Below are 15,128 nucleotides of genomic sequence, written 5' to 3'. Positions count from 1 at the left end.
GCCTGGGCAATGACAGCAGGGCGGCTGAGCAGTACGTGTTGCCTCGGTAGAAGCGGTGTGTGGTGCCAGAGGGAGGAGGGACGCACAGGAGCATCTCAGGACCCAGCGGGAGATGGGTCCATCAGGCTTGAGCACCAAAGCTGCCACGAGTTTTCCCATCATCAGTCCCCAGCAATGTGGTCCTGACACGAGCCCTGCAATCCCTTCCTCAAGAAGACGCCCTGCCCCACCTCATCCCAGAGAAATGTGATTTAAACAGCTAAAAAAATAGAGGAAAAGCCTGATTTTTTTTCAGCTGGGCTTTCAATTCTCCCATTTTCTGAGACATCGCTCTCCACTTTGCCCGTGCCCCCAGCCCGGGGCTGAGGCAGGGTGGACAGGGCTGAAAATGCCTCCCCAGATGCTGCTGCTTTGTGCTTGTCTGTGGTTTAGCACATGATTTCAGTTTCTAGATTTGGGCTTTGTCCTGTTTCCAAGACTTTTCAGAACACCACATACATAAGACACTTCTCTTTTACTGGACTTTTTGTTTCTATTTTAGGCTGAAACCTGAATAATTTGAAACGAAAGGACATCCTCGCGCTGGAAGCAGCCCGGCGTGCAGCACAGCCCTGAGCATGGCCACAGAGAGTTTTGCAGAGTTCCTGAATAAGCTCAAGGAAATCCATGAGAAAGAGGTCCAAGGTAAGGAGACATGAAAAGTCTTATTAAAAACTAGTGGAGGTCCATTTCTTTGTGATACCGCCTTGATCCGTTTGGTTTGAAATAACCCAAAGGGAGGAGGAGAGGGTGTGGATTAGGGAGCTTTGGGAATTAGGGCTCAGCAAGCATCACCTCAGGGGATGGATCGGGACGGAGGGTCACAGCCTGGCCCTCAGGGGACCACACCATCCGATAGCACCTTGGTATGGTTTATCCATCTTATCCTGGTGGAGAAGAAAGTTTACTGAGAAAATCAGTAACTTTTTGGACAATGAGGAGGAGCAGGAGAGAGAGAGTGTTCCTGCGTCCGATATACCTGGAGATATCCCTCCTGCGGGAATCCCACTTGCTCCAAGCATTAATCATGGAGGATTTGGCTCTTTTCCTGCTCCTGCTGCTGTGGTCTGTGATAAAGGTGAATTGGGAGGTTTGCAGAAGTGACACGCATGCCCGGTGGGCATCTTCTCCGAGCAACGTGAATTGGAGTATATTTGTATACTGAGGGATCAAAGGGAAAGTGGAAAGATGCTATAATCTATAAGACTGAAGCAGCAGGAGTATGAGGCTCTGTTAAAGAAAACCTTAGAGTCAGGTTAGATAATTTATTCCTCTAGGGAATAAATTATTCCTCGGGTCATACATTATTAAAATAAGAACCATTAGGTTAAGCAACCAAATGCCAAATCCAATTGTTTTCCTATTAGTATAATTCCCAGTATCAATATTATGAACAAAACAACAGCACTTTTGGAGGATTCTGGCTTATGAATTCATTCTTCTCTTGTGTAATTTCAAGCCGTGTGAGAGTTAGAAGAAACTGTTGAGCAATTTAAACCACATGTTTACATCTACTTTGCATAAAATGGATTTGACAAGATGTAACGTCTGCAGATCCATCAAGGAAAGCCATTCTTGTTGAGCTGTAAATATCCTCCAAGATGCTTTGCAGCCCTGAGAGCTGTAAAATACTGCCCACCTGGGAAATGCATGCTGTAATGAGAAATAAGTAGAAACAAAACTGAACCAGATTTTTTGGGGAGGGGAATGCAGACTCATTAAATAGTGGAAATACGACGTGTGCTCACATTTTGTACAACTTTTCCAGCTATATTGAACTCTGATATTGTTTAACACAGGCAGTCTGTTATTCCTTCTCAAAAATAAGGTTTGTAAATTGATGAGGTTTCTGCAAAGCCAGGCACCCTCCTGAAGTTCCATCATTGCATTTTATTTCCGAAATGCCAGGGAACTGGCAACAAATACCCACCTCTCCGTTTCTGCTAATTATTCCAGGTCTGCAAAGCAAGCTGACGGAGCTGACGACGGAGAAGTGCCGGTGAGCAACACCACGTCTGCTCTACCCACGCCGCGGCGGGACGGGGGGCGGAGGAGAGGTTGTGCCACTTCATTTGCAGACCTCCCAGGCACTCCTCCGAGGCTGCCTGATCTAGAGAGCACAGTTTGTCTTTCTGGCTCTGCCAAATTTAAACCTTTTGGTGACTTTCACCATGCAAGTCCCCAGCACAGGCCAGGCTTGGGGTGATCCCAGCCCACCTCCGGTTTACCTTCCCACTACCAAGTGATGCTTGTGCCGGCAGGCACTTGCTCTCTTGGAAAGCAGTAAAACGGGATGAAGCAAGCTGCTGACTCCAAGGGCGGGTGTCGCAGGGCAGCGTCTGGGCTCTAACACATTTGTTTCCCCTCCTGCCACACAAGCAAAAGCAATTCAGCCATACCAGTGTGAGCAGTGCAGCGGACTCAGGGCAGAAATCCTTCTCCTTGACAGGGCGCTGTGGATAAAGGCACAGATTTTGGGGAAAAATCTAATAAACCTCTTTTCTTTGCTCTGTTTCTTCAATTAGTGATGCTCAGAGAATTGAAGAGCTGTTTGCTAAAAATCACCAGTTAAGGGAACAACAGAAGGTCCTTAAAGAAAATGTAAAGGTGTTAGAAAACAGGTAAGATTTATTTTTCAATAGGGTGCTGTTTGGTGGCAGCAAATGCCCCCTCCTGGGGGAGAGTCTGGGGTTTGCTGTCTTCCCAGAAGTGGGGTGTAGCACATGAACCTCTTTTTTGCTGATACTTAGCTGCTGGGAGAGCTGGGGGAGCCCGGGGAACGTGCAGAGGAGCTTTCCTAAGCTGACGGTGGTGGACTGGATCTGGGGGGGTGGAAGGGCCAAGGCTGGGCTGCACGGGTGATGACCCCTCTCACCAGTTCTGGGTGATGGGCTGGGTGTTCACACTTCTCCGTGGGGATGGCAGGACCCTATTTCCCCCATGGGAACCCTGTGGTAACAAGCTGCCGGCCGTGGGTTTTCCTCCAGGCTGCGAGCAGGTCTCTGCGACAGATGCATGGTCACCCAGGAGCTGGCGAAAAAGAAGCAGAATGAGTACGAGACCTCCCATTTCCAGAGCCTGCAGCACATCTTCATCCTCAGTATGTACCGCTGCCTGCTGTAAGCTCAGCTTTGGCTGGCTGGGTCTTTACTCAGTTAATGCCTCTCGCAGATACTTGCATGTGAGCCCTCCCAGTGACCAGGCACCCAGGAGGGGTTTGGGGATGGGGAGAAGGGAGGGAGCCAATGCAAGTGTGAGGGGCCTGAAAAATCAGATCTGACCAGGAGTGCGGAGGGCAGCCCACGTCCCCCCCAAGCAGAGGTGACCGCTCCCACAAAGTGGCAGAGCAGGGGGGGGTTGCAGCCCTCCACACCTCCAGAAAAATGCGAGATGCTCACGCCGAGAGCAGCCCCGAGCTGGCCAGACCACATCAGCTGCCTGGTAAAAAGATGCATTTGGCACCGCAGAAGCAACACTCTGGCAAAGACAGGAAAGTCACAGCAGCAGCTCAGCACGGGTAAATGGAAATCAAGCAACATGTGTGACAGATCTTCTCCAGAGCCTTTGGCAGAGCTCCCGGCACCGCTCAGGCTCAGGGTGTTTTTCCCTGGGGATCTGGCTGGCCCAGGAAGGGTTGTGGGGGTAAAGGAGGTAAGGCATTAGGAGGGACAGAGAGGTGCCAGCAGCCCTTGGTTTATCTCCCCTGTTATGCCGTTTCTCCCCGAGTGCTGCTTTTGCGCAGGAGCAAGCCGAGGCAGCAGCCCACCCTGCCCAGGAGCCTGCCTGCTCCTCGCTGCGGCTGCTGGGTGCTCACAGCTCCCTCTGGCCTTCATCCGATCCCACTCGAGGCCCCCAGCCCTTCCCCTCCGCTGCTCGTCGGAGGCAGCGTGGTGCTCGCGGGCAGGATGCCGACTGTGTCCATCCCACTGTGCCGCAGCCACCGCCCCGTCTGCGTTGCGCTCTCCTCCCGAGCTGGACGGGCTGCAAGCAGACCCCAGTCCTGACCAAATCCGAGTTGGAAAGTTGCTCCCTTTTATTCCTTAGCCTCCAGCATGTTTTCAGGGAAGGAAGGAAACTTGGCATCCCTCCGAAACCTGGTGCCATTCCCTCCTCCTCCCCCGTGCACCCCAGCAAGCTGCAAGGAGCACCAGCTCTCTCCTTGCGATGCCTGAATCCACGGCACAACTTGTGTCCCTGCAGCTAACGAGACGAACCGCCTGAGGGAAGAGAACAAAACTCTCAAGGAAGAACTGAAGAGGCTCCGGAGCCTGGAGTAAGTGCTCTCCTGGGTTTCATTCATTACAAGGGGTGTTGGTAAGGACAGAGGCATCCCCACAACTGATCAGGGCTATGTCCAGACCGCGGCGTCCTCAGGGGTATTTTAGCATCTAATTCCTATGGATTCCTGTAGATGTTAGACACCGAAACACCTATAATGGTCTCTAAGTCCTTGTTGACCTTTGCTCCCTCCCCTGTTCACCTGCATCCAAGGATTCAATTTTTGGGGAACAAGGGTATTCAACACCCCCCCATGGGGGACTGCTCATTGGAAGCCAAAGCCCTGGGCTGATCACCTTGGCCACGGACCTCAACCTGGGCTTCCATGGCTCCTCTGTGGCACCAGCTCCCCTCCTGCAGCCACCAGAGAGGCTCTGCAGGAAGCAGGTTGTGTTTTGGGGGAAGGAGACTGACACGCAAGGGATGGAGATGGGGTTAAGAGGGAGAAGCAACCTGCACCAACAGGTTCATATCTCAGTAGAGCACTGTGCTGAAAGCCAAGTAACCTGCCAGGCTGGTTAATATACACAAATCAGCTCATTCCTCAACGGTTTAAACTCCAGAGGAATTAGCACTGAGGGATTAGTTTAGAAATGTGTTTTCTTTGGGGCACAGAAGCACCATCCGCTTAAAGAGAATCTTTCACTTTTACTCCCCAATGCTTCCCAACGCCTGAGCAGTTTCAGAGCTGTAGGTCGGGCTGGGTTTGCTGAGCACCGAGCACTCCTGCTCTGCTCTTCCCTGGGCTGCTGGATAGGAAGATTTCCAGCCAAACACCCATGTCTCAGCATCAGGGTCCAGCCAGGACTTTGTCCATGACATAAGCGTGGGTTTCTGAGATTCAGTGACCCCCTCGTAGTGACCAAGAGCATCAGCCCCACCAGCTCGCTATGGTGAAGGGGGACAGCCGCCACATCCACCCCTACATCAGGCTGAAAGCCCAGCCAGGGACATACAGGTTCTCACAGATCTTTTGCAATAGCCGCAGTTGGGTTTTGGCTTACCCAACATCATGGCTTCCTGCGACATTACCCACAGGCAAGTGGGGAAATCAGACCTTGAGCTGTCGTGCTGGCTCTGTCCCATGCTCCAGACTGCAGCTGAGCTAGCGATAAGCTGCAATGGCAGGAGGTGAGTGAGGATCCGGTATGTCCACATACATATATGTATAAATACGTATATTTATATATCGGGCTCTATAACTCAGAACTCCCAGTGAAGTGGGTCTCAAACTGGTGATTTCCTTCTCCTGCCCCTTCTCATTCATTCGTGTCCTTCTCCTTTCGACGGGGACAGGACAAAGCCCCCAGGAGTCACCTCCAGAGAGAGCAGCTCCACCCCCAGCTCCCCCTTGGCTTTACTGTCCCCAGCGAGCAGGAACGCTGGCAGCGAGAAAGCAGCTCACCGGGGAGCAGAAGAAGCCCACCACGATGTGCCAGGCCTCGACCTGGGAGAAGGTGGGTGCTGCTGGCTCCCACTGCACTCAAGGGACCTGGGGATGGGAAGAGTGACTGAGCTACAGTGCAAAGTTGCTCTGGGAAAGGGTCTGGAGAGCAAAGACCAAGCTGTTGACAGCTCAGATGGACATTGCCATGGCCAGAATAGCTGCTGGGAGGGAAACTGCTTGTCAAGGGAGAAACACGCTCCTCTGCGTTAGAGCAGAAGGGTGCTTGGGTGCCCCCACTGCAATACGAGTGCTGTGCAGGTGTGGACCTGCTGCCCATTTCATGCAGAGACCATGTCGTTGCCTTGCCGCCACCCACACATGCAATGGAGGGTACGTTCATTCAGGTGGTGGCTTGAGCCAGATAGAAATTTTGGCTCAGATGGAAATTTTGGCTCAAAATCCTCAATAGGAGGTGGCTGGTGCCAGCCAGCAGCATCCTCGGGAGGCTGCGAGACTCCGGCACGCAGTGGGGCAGGGCAGGGCAGCCTGCAACAGCTCTGTGGGACCGTCATGGTGGCTGGTTGTGTCTTTTTTTGCAGAAAAGCCTGCGGGACAGAGAAGCTCTCCAAGCAATAGGACTTCCCCGAGCACTGTCCTCCAAGAAGTCAGCCTCACAGAAATTGTGAGTTCCCGGAGGTTGCCTGATGTCCCCTACCACTGTGGTCATCTGAACTGGATCAAGGCGGGTGGACTAGGATAGAGAATGAGTAGGAGGCACTTAGGGGGTAAAATAAATAGCCGGACTTGGGGCAGTTTGCCATTCCCAGAGCCAAGGAGGGCGCCTACCAAATGCCAGATGCATGCTCTCTGCAGAAATTGCCACTCACTGCAAGCAAAGCATTCGGAGTTTGGCACAGGCTCCTGTCCCCGCTGTGAGCGTGCACGTCTTTGTTTGCTCCTGTGTTTATCCTCCATGACAACACGTCTAGCATCTTTGAGTCCTCTGCCCATCGCTCTGGTTCCTCTCTCAGACGTCTTGCTGGGGAAAGCTCTGAGGTGCGAAGGACCTGGGGAGATTGTGCTGAGGCACATTTCAGTGTAGCTTATCCTGAGTTATAGAGTCAGCTCTCCATTATCTGGATAAGCAAGAAGCTGGAGCATTGTGAGTGTTGGAAAAGCCTGGAGAACATGTAAACTGTGGGAGTTGTGGGTACTGAGAACAAATACACCACAGCAGCCCTGCCCAACAGCATCACAGATGTCTCTCCACCTGCAGCATAATGAATATTGGTATTTTCAGAGGGCCTGGCATTCAGTGGTTGCTATTTTGTGCATTGATGCAAGCCTGCCATGCCTTTAAAACACAGAGAGTATGTGTCAGCCGAGGGATGCTGAGTGATATGGTGATATTGGGCACTGGGAGATGAGACTGCAGGACCTGGAGCCCTGTTCCTGTTTGTGGGAACTCAAGCCCGCATACACACCCACACAGATGCTTCTGTTTTGGCACAGGCTTCGCTTACCTGAACTCCACAGAAAACTTGAAAGAGCAGGTGAAAAGGGGTTTTGGTAAGGCTGCAGGCAGGCTGTGAGGATAATTAATAGGGATGGCAGGAAGGGTTGGTGACATCTCCAGATGGGCAGGGGAAAGTCAAGTCAGAACATGCGGCGAGCCTTTCATGACAGCAGATGGAGATGATGATGTCCTGGCCTCACAGCCAGGTACTCTGCGGGAAATACACCCATCAAATCAGTGCATGCCAGGAGCTTGCATGAATAAAGTCTAGTGGCCTGACTAGGGGTCAGGGAATTTACAGGGTCTTATCTTAGTTAAGCCGCTGAATCATGGCTTGGCTTGACTTGAGAGCAGGCACAAGACTTCCTGAGCTACAAATCAGTGCAGCCAGAAAATAAAGAGTACTGTAGATCCCTCTAGAAAACATGAAGGGGAAATTTCCTGGGAAAACCAATAAAAATATGGTTGAGCTGTTGACCAGAATTGTATCAAACGGAGCACTTCGGCGCTGTCTGTCTTGTTCACGCCGGTGAAGAGCTGCGTCTCTGCTCAGCGGGGCTCCCCTTAGCCACATGCTGCCCGGGGCGCATAGCAGAACAGCTCACCTGGACTTTCTCCCCTCTGCCGCAGGCGTCCCAGAGGATCGCCAACCAGCTGCATGGAACCATTGCCCTGGTGAGACCCGGCTCCAGACCCTGCCTCCTGGAAAAAAGTCCTTCGGGGGCAGCAGTGTCCCCACCGGCAAGGAAGACTCCTCTCCCACCGGAGCGCGAGCACAGCCCCAGCCTTGAGGCGTGAGTTACCTGCTCGTGGGTCGCGGTGTGGGCCTGATCCGTGGCCCGTTGCAGCTCTACCACCGGGCAGACTGTGATGAGATGGCCGGTATTCGCTGTATCTGCCCACCTTCTTCTCCAGACTTCTCCCACAGCCTTGGGGAGGGGGGGGTCTCCCAGTTTACACCAGCAAAAAATGACTGGAATCCAGCCTGACGAGATCAGCCTCTCGTTACTCCAGCTTCATCAGACAGACCCATAAAGCGAACCGAGTGCCCCCACCTCCAGCCAGGAGGAGAGGGACAGAGGGACTTGCCTCACGGAGGCAGCAGCCCCTGCTCCTCCTTATCTATTCTAATAGGCTTTTCTGCAGGGCTCAGCACTTCCCCAGGCTTATCCTCCCTGTGGGTTTCAGAAGCACAGAGGGCTGAGCAAAGCCAGTGAGTTCACCTGTAGAGACAGCAAGTTTCCCAGAGTGGGAGTAGATTTGTCAAACATTCCCGGGAAAAGCTCACACACATGGAAGCTGCCAAAGTTTGCAGGGCAGGTTCATGCACCATACAACCTTAGCATGGCTGTAAAAATCTCCCATTGAGTGAGATTAGGGGAGAGTGGGCTGTTTCTCTGTCCTGGAGGTCTTCAGGCCCACCAAGGCCCTAAGAAAGCCCAGCGCGGGGTAGTTAGGATGCTTCTGGCTGTAAGGCGTGGTTTGACAAGTGACTTCTCAGCAGCAGTGCTGACGTGAGCGGTCTCTGCATCCCCCCACTCGCTCAGCCCCCTGTCTGGAGCCGCCGTGGCCCAGGGACAGGAGAGCGCTGTTGGATGGTGGGATGGTGATGGCTTCCTGCGGTCAGCGCAGTGCTGAGACCTGCTGCCGGCTGCCTGACCCCCACGGCCACCGGGACCCTCCTCCCCAGCACAGCACCCAAAGGCGTGACGCATGGGCCAAGAGCTGCAACAGGGCACAGAAAGAGCAGGAGAAACCACACACATCACCTGCAGGAGCTGGGAAATCACATGAAAATTCTCTAATTAACGTGATTATTTTTTTCTTGCTTCTTTTAGTTATTTAACAGCAAGCAAACCAGACTCCCCCAAGGTTGCTTCATCCTACGAAAACCTAAAACTGACTGCCCGGAGAGAGCAGCTCTGCCTCCTCCACAAGCACCTTTCCCTGCACCAGCTGGGGCTTGTGAGCAACTGCACCTCAGCCGACCGGGACGACGGCAGCTTCTCCAGCCATTTGCTGAGGGCCAAAGATGCTGACGGCAGGACGCGGTCGCATGATGGCTGGGAAGATCACGCAGCCTTGCTGAAGCTCCCTGCTGCCATGGTGTACATGAGGGATCAGCACCTGCAGGAGAAGCTGCAGCTCCTCAAGCACAGGGAACGACTGCAGCATTTCCTCATGCAGCAGTGCCAGCCAGGCCAGCGGGCAGATGGAGACCCAAAGCTCGTGCCCGAGGAGCGGCCCCTCTCCCCATGGCTGAGCATCACACCGGGATACAAGGAGGAAAGGTCCTTCCTGGAGGATTCTGCAGATGAGAAGGACGAGAAGGAGCTTTGGCTGAGCCGGGACAGCTCCAAGCTCCGAGAAAAGGCAAAAGCAGCAAGGGATGATGGCGCAGACGTGCCGCTGGATCTGTCGGACTCCAGCCGTGGCAGGGAAACAGGCTGGCACAACCGCCGGGAGCCGCTGGGGACCGGCAGCCCGCGGCCAAGCCCTGGCGAGAGCCCCACTGTGCCGGCAGCCCGCGGACCCTGCGGGAGACACGGGGCAGAGCAGGATGACTTGCGCTTCCCCTACTGCTGGCCCAATGCCACCCGGGCACTGCCTGGTGCTGTCAAGGAGGAGGAAGAAGAAGAGGAGGAGGAGGAAGCAGCTGTGGTGAGTACAGCTCATGTTGGCATCAACCGTGGCTCCTTCCCCTCCCCAGGGTGGCCGGCACTGGTGCTGGCACTGTTATGACCACCATTAATGTCCCATGGGAGGATGGCTTTGCTGCGTGTGAAGCCAACGGGGACATATTTGCCCATGCCAAAAGCCACAGCCGCTCAGCCCTGGCTCTCGTTCCCCACCTCCCCTCCCCTCCCATGCCCGTGGGGTTTCCATCCAGGGCCAAGGACAGGCAGCGCCTGTGCCGCGTCCCACAGGTTGGTGCAGAGCTGTGCTGGGCTCCCCGGCAACACACCCCCAGTGCATAGAAATGCCTCTGCGATGCTCATCCCCACGGGTGTCACAGTGATCGCGTAGGGGCTGGGGACAGCCCTTTCCTCCTGCCTGGCGAAGGCAGCGTTTGTGCTCCCTGTATCCCACAGCTCACGCTCTCACGGGCACATCTGACAAACAACTCCACGCCGAGCGACCCAGAGGCCCTTCCAGAGACCGGGGTGAGACTGGCTGTCAGCGCACAGAAGGGAGAAGCAGGTAAGAAGCCCCAGGCAAACATGACATTTGAGAAGACAAGAGCAAAAGGTGCATTTTGGTGAAGGTATCTTACAGCTGGGAGCTCTCTGTGCTGGGCTCTGCCCGCACCTGCAATCCCCACCAACCAAAGCAGTAGCTAACCAGCAAGGGACACCCTTCCGGGGACCCAGGTGCTGCTGGATCCCAGCTCTTTTGGGCCATTGGAGGAACTTCAGGTTTCACATTTTCATCCTTGAGGGCCCAATTTTCAACACTTGGGATGGCCAAAATTCAGGCTCAGTAGCTACAGGGAGAAAATAACCCTGGCTGTTCTGGGAGAAAGCCCAGTATCTCCGCCCAGCACAGACCAGGAGCCACTCATGGGTGCCCTTGCACACCCTGCAGAGCACCCTGCACTCAGCTGCTGGGTGGCACAGAGTTCTCCAGGAGCTGAAGAGGTCAGTTTAGCACTGGCCCATTGGCAAAACCCTCTCCACAGTGAGCTGCGACAACGTTGCTGCTCCAGCATTATCTGCGCCTCTCAGGGAAGCAGAAGCTCAGAAGTTGCCCCAGCAGAGATGGGGAAAATGCAAGAGGTTTTCAGGACTAGCACTGGAAAAACCACCCCTGCCTGTGCCCCCTTGCCCCAAAGCGTGCCCTGTGCTGGCACAGCACGTAGGGTTGAGCACGGAGCGAGGGATGCTGGTACCTGCAGCAGGTAGGATGGGGTACTCCCCTCCCTTTCCCTGCTCCATCCCCTGTAAGAGCCTTTTCCATTCCCAAAACCAGCAGTGTCCTTAGTCTGGGGACACGTGGTGCTTTCTCCCTGCCTGACCGCCACGGGCTGTGGGTGCCAGGTTTGCCCGGCGGGTGGGAGGCAGCAGCCATGGGGAGCAGAGCGGGAAGCACGTCTGCTGAGAGCTGCTCGGTACTGGCCTTACTGGCTTGGCCAGAAAGTTGAGCTCACCTGGATTAGTTGGTCTGGGCGTGTCGGAGCGGTTTAGGAACACTCTCCGGAGCAGGATTTTGCACGGTGGAAAAAAAAAAAAAGGGAGTCCTCTGTGATTTACATGCTCGGGAGATATCATCATAGCAGAAGAATTTCAGCTGATTACATTCTGGGTGTGGGAATACAGGACTTTCTTCAGTTCTCACCTTAAGGTTGATACAAAGCCCAGGAAAAAATACACAAATACTTCTGCACTTTCTAGTGAACCTTAACCCACGGAAGGATAAAGTGAGGATGGGATCAGACTACAAGGAATCTAGGAGTGCCTGAAAGCAGCTCCATCTGCTCTCCCACCTGGGCAGGGGCAGCAAGGGAGGCTGCCCTGCCGACGGTCCCAGCCCGGCTGGACCTGGGTGTCAGGTGCAAGAAGTATTGAGGTCCTGGAACGCCCCTGGCCCTCGGAAGAGGGCACAGCTCTGTCCCCAGCCCTTTCTGCCCCTCCGCGGCCAGCACAGCTGTGCCGCTGTGGGTGCAGACAGGGTGATGGCACCGCCAGCAAGGCTCGGTCCCTGGCCCCAGCAGCTTCGCTCTGTGCAAAGGTCGGGTGCGTGTCTGGTGTGTGCAGGGACGTGTCTGGGGTTGTGTAGCCTCGGGGCCTCTGTGCAGCAAAATCCTTTCCAAAAGCTTCGCCGCTTTTCCCTTCTCTGCCCCTTGGCACATATTCCCTGCCCAGAGCCACCGACTGGCACCAGCAGCAAACCTGAGGATTGTCCTTTTTGGCCTCTACCCAGACACACTTCTCCCCACCTGGGTCTCAAATGGGAAGGTGCAGTCTGGGGTTTTAAATACCCCCAGCTTCCCAACCTGCATGTGGCCATGGACTTTGGGGCAGTGCTTGCAACCTTGGGGTAGGAAGGTCCTACAGATACAGATTTATTGGGAGCTGGTTTCCCAACAGATTCCTGTTGGATCTCCCATAGACATTCATTTCAAGCCACATAACTCACAGTGCCTCTCCTTTGCAACACAGTTTATTGCTGAACCAATTTTCTGCCTCAATGGCTCTCAGAGCCTGGGCCAGTGGCTCTGCATCTGTTCGTGAGCTTGTCGGGCCCCCTGCCAGCCAAAAAAAACCTTCCTTTTGTGTTTCCTTAGATGACGATGATGCTGAGTCTGGGAAGCAGGAATCTGATGAGCCAGACACGACGGACAGTGAGGTTAGTTTGCTCCCCTCAGCCTATTAGCTTAGGCTGTCGGGTCCGAGAGGCGTAAGACAGGTTGTCCCTGCCTGAGCTCACTCCAGAAGGTGATGGCTCTTCCTACACGAAGTGCCAAACCCCATTCCCACACTTGCTGCTGAGGGATAGAGATATCACTCTTTCCAGCTTGTCAAAAGGGTTTATGAACAGCAGCATTTGTCACCACTCCGTAGCAATGGTCACAGAGGTCCCTGGCAATGCAGCCGGGCCATCAGCTCCCTGGAAAAGCCTCGGTGGTTTGTAGACTGCTCTTCTCGTTGGTGTAGGTAGCTGCCCCATATGAAGATGATATCCTACAAGAAGCCCAGGCTGATGGGAAATATTTTTGCACCAAAGACAAAGCTCATGCGCTGCAGAAGAAGAGAAAAAGAGGACAGGATCCCTGGACAAAAGGTAAGGAGGAGGAGTTCCTCGTGGCATCAGCTCAGGGCTACAACTTCTGCTGCTTCCCGAGGGGCTCCTGTGAGAAACGCCCAAGGGCCCCAGCTGCCTTCCCTGCAGAGGAGGGTGCTCCTCCGCCGAGTGCATGCCACGCTGCAAACAAATGTTTGCCCAAGGTGATACAGTGGAGTCTTTCGTTTCCCTGCGATAAGACACGCTGTGCCGTGTTTTGGCAACGGTTGTGCCTGCAGCCAGAGGAGCCCCTGGTAAAGGTTAGCCAGAGGAGCCTGGGCAGGGTGGCCAGGAGAGCCCTCCCGAGCACCTAAGCTAACAGGGCTAAGTCCCTCGTGTTTGCTTAGCCGGTCGGGGAGGTGGTGATTGGAGAAGGCCAAATTCCCAGGGGTGAGTTATTGACACTCAGAGAAAGGTTTCTGCCAACTCTGTTGTTCTTCCAGTGCGGCTGTGGAGGTTTTCCCTGCCAACAGAGGAATGTGTTGTACCCGTGTTTCCTACAGGTGAATAAGCAGAAAACTGCTCCTGATAAGGGCAAGGATAAGACAGCATGCCTGTCAAGTCTTAAAAAGTGCTCTGTCAGAAATACCCCACTACTATAACCCCCTTTGTACTGTCGGTAAAGACAGGGAGATGTTGACCCGATTATAAATGTAGAGGGCTGTTGCTTAAGCATGAAGGGAGCTTGTTTAACAGGCAAGCACTGCCCCTTGCTCTCTGCCTGGCCTTCGGAGGTGCCTGCTCGCTTGGGGGACACCACCGCAGCTGAGCAAGAAGAGGATTTGCTCTACAAAACCAGCTACTGGGAGCAATGGGGAGGAAGCTGCCCTGTGCTCCCCAGGGCGGACACCATCCCACCCTCCGCGGCTGGATGGGGATGTCCCGAGCGAGGGCTGGATGCAGTTGTGGCAGGAATGGGGTGATGGAGAGGCACAGCCCCTCCCTCAGCATGTGGTGTGTGCCTTGGAAGGGGGAGAAATCCAAGAAATGCATCCCGCTGGCCTGGGTACCCTCTCAGGTACACTCCTGCACCAGGTTGGTTCTCTGCCTGTGCTTCACATGTGGTTTCTGTTTCCAGGGTCACAACAGCCTCCCCCAGGTACCCGTGCATCTCACGTGTGTGAGGCGTTCCTCTTCATCTTTCCTTTGCTGAAATGTCCTTCCTCCTGCCCTCTCCCTGTTTTGGGATGAGGCCACGCTGACCTCGTACATGTAAATCCATTGCTCTGTGGTTAACTCCTGCGGTCGTCTTGCTGTTTACAGGAGCTAAGAAGTCAATGAGAGGAAGAAAGAAAGTCAAAGTGGAGCAGTGCTCAGCAGGGATCACAAAGGAACTGGAGAACTGTTCCACGTCCCACAACGATACCTCCGAGGAGAGCTAACAGCAGGACAGGATGAGAAGCGACACAGACGCTACAGACCAAAGGAGAGGGCTTGGAGACCTCAGCATCCCACCCACACTGGGAGAGCAACTCCTCCTGCCAGGCTGGGCCAGGCAGTGGGGAATTCGTAAGGACTCATTAATGAGCAGAGCACCCTGAAAATCCTCACTCGGTGCCCCGGGAGGGGCTAGGCAAGGAAGAGCCGTGCAGGTGATACCTGGAGCAGCCAGGTCACTGCTGGTGGAGCAGCGCATTCACTGACCCCAGCCCTGCGCTGGAGCAGACCCTCAGACCAGTGCTAGGAAGAGGAGACGCCCTCTTTGCAGCACTCACCCTGGGTCGGGACTATATTCGGCCCTGGGGTTTCATGCAAGGAGAACGAACTACCCAAACCCCTCTCCCCATGTACGATGTCCCGGTGGCTGGCCGAAGGGTGGTGACCAAACTGAACACCGCAGGACCCCATGCACGAACCTGCATTGATTAAATCCCCACCCAGGTTTCATACATGTGTGGATCTTGTTTGACCTGGAGAAAGCCCATGGTTTTCTTTGCTAGTTAAGGGCATGTCCCTGGAGAGGGCAGGGAGAAGAGCATGGAAAGGGAGGGCTTGTGTGCTCCCTCTCCCCAGGGTGTCCTGCATGCCTGGAAAAGGCAGGTGTGTGAGACCTAGCTGTGGCTCACAGCAGAGCACCAGCTCAGCAGTTCACACTGACCTTGGCAGGATTGCTAGGACCTTGTTTTC

The 15,128-nt window shown here is 54.4% G+C and overlaps 1 protein-coding gene across 1 annotated transcript; it reads left to right on the top strand.

Annotated features, from left to right (window-relative positions):
- Nucleotides 1–617: 617 nt before the first annotated feature.
- RBBP8NL (RBBP8 N-terminal like) lies at nt 618–14,383 on the top strand (the record flags this gene model as incomplete). The annotated part of the gene is made up of 13 exons (XM_082325700.1): nt 618–684; nt 1,996–2,038; nt 2,565–2,660; nt 3,027–3,139; nt 4,240–4,312; nt 5,614–5,774; nt 6,304–6,386; nt 7,851–8,014; nt 9,059–9,881; nt 10,313–10,421; nt 12,505–12,566; nt 12,875–13,001; nt 14,265–14,383. 13 exons carry the CDS (start codon nt 618–620, stop codon nt 14,381–14,383), a joined length of 2,040 nt encoding a protein of 679 aa, XP_082181826.1.
- Nucleotides 14,384–15,128: the final 745 nt, after the last annotated feature.

This window comes from Platalea leucorodia (assembly GCF_965183815.1).
Source record: "Platalea leucorodia genome assembly, chromosome: 13".
Taxonomy (NCBI): Eukaryota; Metazoa; Chordata; class Aves; order Pelecaniformes; family Threskiornithidae; genus Platalea; species Platalea leucorodia.
Note: the sequence above shows the minus strand (reverse complement) of the source record. Positions and strands in the feature narration are given on the sequence as shown.